The sequence below is a fragment of the Bombus vancouverensis genome, chromosome 8 (genome assembly GCF_051014615.1).
Source record: "Bombus vancouverensis nearcticus chromosome 8, iyBomVanc1_principal, whole genome shotgun sequence".
Lineage (NCBI taxonomy): Eukaryota > Metazoa > Arthropoda > Insecta > Hymenoptera > Apidae > Bombus > Bombus vancouverensis.
The window spans coordinates 9,291,101-9,296,900 of NC_134918.1; the positions used below are offsets into that span (position 1 = coordinate 9,291,101).

The 5,800-nt window shown below is 27.2% G+C and overlaps 2 protein-coding genes across 2 annotated transcripts; one reads left to right on the forward strand and one right to left on the reverse strand.

The window, feature by feature from the left end:
- Positions 1–1,128: 1,128 nt before the first annotated feature.
- EloB (transcription elongation factor elongin B) lies at positions 1,129–2,402 on the forward strand. Its single transcript, XM_033344539.2, has 3 exons — positions 1,129–1,287; positions 1,384–1,477; positions 1,652–2,402. Exons 1-3 carry the CDS (start codon positions 1,285–1,287, stop codon positions 1,906–1,908), a joined length of 354 nt encoding a protein of 117 aa, XP_033200430.1. The 5' UTR covers positions 1,129–1,284; the 3' UTR covers positions 1,909–2,402.
- A 1,329-nt stretch (positions 2,403–3,731) lies between these two features.
- LOC117162694 (esterase OVCA2) lies at positions 3,732–5,129 on the reverse strand. Its single transcript, XM_033344538.2, has 5 exons — positions 4,749–5,129; positions 4,486–4,645; positions 4,188–4,382; positions 3,939–4,079; positions 3,732–3,874 (listed from the first exon to the last, which is right to left on the reverse strand). Exons 1-5 carry the CDS (start codon positions 4,773–4,775, stop codon positions 3,735–3,737), a joined length of 663 nt encoding a protein of 220 aa, XP_033200429.1. The 5' UTR covers positions 4,776–5,129; the 3' UTR covers positions 3,732–3,734.
- Between the last annotated feature and the right edge of the window lie 671 nt (positions 5,130–5,800).

Below are 5,800 nucleotides of genomic sequence, written 5' to 3' on the forward strand. Positions count from 1 at the left end.
ACGAAAAGACAGTGGAGCTTTCGTCGAGTCTCCACTGGAAAGCCCATGAGCGGCGCCGCGCACCAGGTCATTTTGAAAAGCGCAAGCGCTCTTTCATAGATCGCGCTTTTCTTATAAGCGACTCGATGGACTGATGGCAACCACTGACGTCATTGCAAAAAGGAAATTCATTCAGGAATGTTCGACACCTCTGCGTCTGTAAGGCCAAGGACCTTTCCTTAAAAACTAGTAGCCATCTATAATCAAGCCTCTTGAAAAATACTTTCATATAAGCTGTAGATCGTGATTTTATTCGCTATGATATTTTAGGACTATTTTAAATTATTTCATAATATTTAGTATATAATAGTACTTCATTAACTTGTTACGGATTAGAATCTTTCTTAGCCAGTTGTTGAGAGAGGCATATATTTAAGAAATTTTGAACATCTCTCTTTTCTATTGAGTGTAAGTAAGATATGGATATGCCCATACCCAAACACATTTGTTGTATATTGTAATACTACATCTATCGTAAGGCCGACTGCACGAAGTTAGTACCATGAACTACTAAGGTTTAGGGATAGTAGTGGTTTGTTAAGGAAGTACAATCGCGTCCTTATTAAAGTGGCACTACTGTAAATACAAATTCCTTTTTTAGATTTATTTTACGTGAATTGTACTTATTACAGTTATATATTTGCCCTAACCTTAATATTGATGGAATATGTGAATGTTATGAAATAAAATAAATTTCTTTTATGACAATTATGAAAATTAAATTAATGTTTATAAAAAGGTTATGATATTCTTTTAATATTATCTTAGTTGTAAGATTGTACATAGTGCCTGTTGACATAGTAAAATTATAATTGTGTATTTATAAATATGTCTTCGTGAATTATTGAATATATCTTTGAATTAAAGATAAATTTGAGTTGTTCATTGCCTTAAATATATATATAATAATTTAACTATATTACTATATTTGATATATCAATGCATGAGTAGATATTCAGAAATATTATCTCTGATTTAGAAATTCGTAATTATAGGATAAATATAAAACCGATTTATGATTGGTTAAAGAAACAAACAACGTACCAAACGGAGTTTGGGTTTAGAAAGAAGAACCAATCAAACAACGTGTTTTATATGATCGTGTTGTCCGTGAATGTCTACCTTATTTTAACTTTCTGCCTCTAACCTGAGGGACTGCAAGTAAACAATAATCAACAAAGCAGTATTGTAAAAAATCTATATATTAATTGTCCTTGTCAGTCTAAATATATAGTTAAATTCACAATGGTATATTTTTGTCAATATTCAATTATTTTTTATAGTGTTTCTATGATTTATCTCAAAGTAAGATAACCTCAAATATAATCGAGATTTTCTTCTTAGGATGTGTTTCTAATGATCCGACGAAAAAATATGACCATATTTACCGATGCCAAGGATAATACCACAGTTCTTGAACTTAAAAAAATTATAGAAGGTGAGGAATTCATAATTTACATATATTTAACTTCAGACAATCACATAATGACATTTCACAAGAGAAGGTTTAGTTACTCTTCTTTCTTCCGTTTATCTAAATTTTTATGAAATGTATGAACACCTGTCGATTTTGAATTAAAATAATTTAGGATCAAATAAAACTGCCTCATAGGTATATTGAAAATACCACCTGTGAATCAACAGCTGTTCAATAAGGACAATGTTCCAATGTCAGATAGTAAATTTTTATCTGATTATGGACTAACATCATCAACTGCAAAACCACAATGTCCTGCATTAGTAGGATTAGCTGTGCGTCAAGAAAATGGTCAATTTGAAGCATTAGAGATGACACCATTTTCATTACCACCTGATTTACCAGATGTTATGAAATCTCAAGAAGCCAATGGACAAGAACAGTCACCTTGAAACATTGTGAAACAATTGATGATAAAGTGTTGAATTCAATACAATTTTATAATTGTCAAATATTTCCAAAAAGGCTAACAGCTTAAGCGAACATGATGTGAATATTAGGTACATACAACTTTATACAAATATTAAAAGTGTCCTGAGGCTTTTTAACTTTATTAAGTGAGATTACTATTAATTTTTGAGACTATTGTTAACTTTTTCGTTTTTGTTGTTTTCTTGTGAGCGATAATCGAGTATCTTATACTTGATCATTTGACTGAAAAAGATAATAAAAAGTAAAATTTATAATCCAGTACTCCATTCAAGTTTATTACAATCTTTTATAGGTACGAAAATATTTCAACACTTTGTTATTATTGCCAAGATAGACCAAATACCTCAGTCACATGTAATTTATGATTGTAGATTGTATTTTATCTTACAGTGTTTTAGAATATTTCCAGTCAAATCCACTCTTATTTGAATACATATTCTAGCTTATAAACTTCCATGAATTTTTTTATTAAGCTTGAAATACAGATGCCTCAAATTTTGTAAAATATATATAGCAATATTACTTATTACTTAAAGCGCAAAATTAAAAGATATTGATTGTAAAAACTTTGAAGATTAGGTTTGACAGTTACAGAATAGAAATTTGAAAATGTGATAAATTATAAATAGTGTACGTAATTTTAATGAATTGATTACATTTGATACATTACATCAAGTAAATAATCATTTTAGTATAAAATACAATACTTCTATCAATTATATTTTACTATACCATGATACCTTTTTAACTTTACTTACATATATTCGTTAATTTATTTATTTGAAGAATTGCATGTATATTTATTATATAGAATTATAAACTTAAAAAATTATATGCAGTTTATATGTAATGTATGAATACATTTAATGTATTCATAATATGAATGTTATATTAACACATTTAACATATAAAATGCTCTTAAATATATTGGGGTATCATTATTCAAAAATTACAATTTAATGCATTAAGTAAGTCTAAATTGCTTAAACTAAACTAACAATATTTTAAAAAAATTAAGATGTCACTATAGTGCAATAAGTTAATTTAATTACTGTTTTGTATACATTCAAGCAGGATGTTATTAAACAATGTTTAATACTGTAGGCAGTTTTAAGAGAATTTGAATAACAAGATGTTAACATTTATAAATATACCCTACTACAATGGTCGCCCATATAAATCTACATATCTTGGAATTAAAAGTAATAAGTAATCAAGCATATAAACCAAGGCAGTTGATATCTACTTAAACATTTAACTTGCTATACATAAAACATATACATAACGTAACATAAACATGGAATCATAAAGTTTGTATGAAAGTATGCATGAATAGTTAAGCCAAGCAATTAACACATTCTACTTTAATAAACTGAATAAGGCACTATTTAATACATTTTTAATACACATATAATTTAAGTTTCCAAATACTGAACGTTTAAAATTTGTAGTGCCTTTTATAAAACAATTAAACAATTTTTAACCATATAGGGATTAATGTAAAACGATAAACAACTATGTATTACTTCATAAAATCATCTTGATTTGTTATGTTCTTGCTCTCTTATTTCAATTGTCATATACAAGTTTAAATATAAAATGTTAACAAATCTCATCTCTAGTGCATAAAATGTACAATGTTTACTTATAATTAATTTGAATAAATTTACTAATATCGCTCAATGGTACTTATACTTTAGAATAGACTTTCATTATTGTATAAACTATACTCTTTTTTTTATATATATATATATATATTCACGTAATGTAGAATATGTAAACATTACTAATTATTTTTGTTTTTATTTAAGAACATTTCCATAATAAATTCTTTATAATATTCTTTTTTACTTGGTATATAATGACCACCTTCATGTGTTATATTTGTCTTATTTATAAACATTTCGCTAACCTCCTCTGCCATTTCTATAAAAAAAGAGGATATGAAACAGTTGTTAATTTTATTAATCTACTAAAAAATATCTTTTACCTGTTGGTATAACTTGATCAGTCCTCCCATAAATATGTAAAGAAGGTATGCTTATTTTTCCATCATAATATATTCCATGAGGTATACATAATGATTTGAATCCAGATATAATAATTGCAAACTCAAACTTTATCTGCAACACTACAAAATAATTAATAATATTTAATTTATATCCCATTGAATTAATTATATTTAATTTAATCCCATTTTATAATTACTATATTTGTTTAAGTGTATATTTAGACTTACAATTCTTTTGTTGCATAAAACAAAGTAGAGTAGCAAATGCTGCACCTTGTGAAAAGCCTAAAATGCCATCAAAAGGACCAAATTTTTTAAATGCCTCTTCTATTACAACTATACTTTCTTCAAAACCTACAGCTAAATTGCTTGGAACAACTGCTTTAAATATGTGATCTTTCGTATTGAACCACCATCCATATGCTATAATATTGAAAATATTTATTTTCTAATTATAAATACATTAGTTATAAACACATCACTTTCAATATTTAATTTAATTCGTAAAATTCATAAAAAACAATACCATCTTCTTCTGTATCGATATTAAAGTTACTTCTCATTGGAACTTTATGTGGGGCTCTTAAAAATGTAAAATCAACCTCTTTTTTAAATCCTTTTCTTAAAGAGCCCAATTTTGTTTTAAAAATAACATCTGATTGAGCATATCCATGAATTGCAAGTATCTAAAATATATATAAATACATATATATAGATATATTATAAAGAATATTTTTATTTATATACATACATATATACATACTAATATTAATGATATTAATTTCTTACTCGCAACTTAGTTGTTGAATTATCCATAATGACATTAATAAATCATTTAATTAATATCAAATATGGGATATATATTTAATTATATATAGTTTTTATATATTTCTTATTAAGTTAAAAAGGTTATAAAACACGACTTTTTAAATGTTAATCGAAATGGTTAGAAACAATTTTATTTCATTCATAATAAAATAATTACAAATTAAAATGCTTTCCAAATAAATTTATTTGGTTGACTATAAGTGACTATTGACTCTGGAAAATTATAGAAAAGAATATAATATATAACGAAGTTAGACAACATTCAAACATTTAAAAACTAGATTAAGTTCAATTTGAACTATACAATCTAGTTAACTGATCAGTTACTGGCTTACTGACTGGTTCTGGTTTACTGACCACTAGCGGTTTAACAGCAAACGCACGTCCGACCGGTTGCTCAGGCGCAGATTCTCCCTGGCGCCGGCTCTGTTTCGGTTTAGACTGTCGGGCGGGAGTATCTGTGCTTTTCGTATGCTCAGATAAAATTGGCCGCTTTTTGTTACTATAGGATAATTAAATTGAATAAAATCTTTTGTTTTCATAATATTAATACTAAATTATATTTATTTTATCTATTACAACGGTTTTTAGTTCAAATGTGAAATAGTTTAATATTTTTTTAAAGTATGATATCGTTCGAAACAGTCGCCTTTATGCAGTGGAACATTGCAAAATTTACAAACAAAACATGTTCTGCTTCTTTTTTTTTGAACTGCACAAACTCTGCATTGTCTTTGGGGTTTTAGACTTCGACCGCTTGTTACTATATTTATAAGTTTATGTTTTCCATAATTCGACAGTCTTCCGGGATGATCTAATCTGGGTGCTCTCCTTGTGGGTTCGGAATTAGGTAGATTGTCATCTTGCTCCGTAAAATTAGTTTCACCATCTTCTATCCATGAAACTGCGACTTTGTGCAAGAAATTCTTGTACGTAATATTTTTTCCGTTTAGGATTGTGTATACTCTAAATGAATTAAAAAGTGCACAGTTGATAAAAAACATTACAACCCG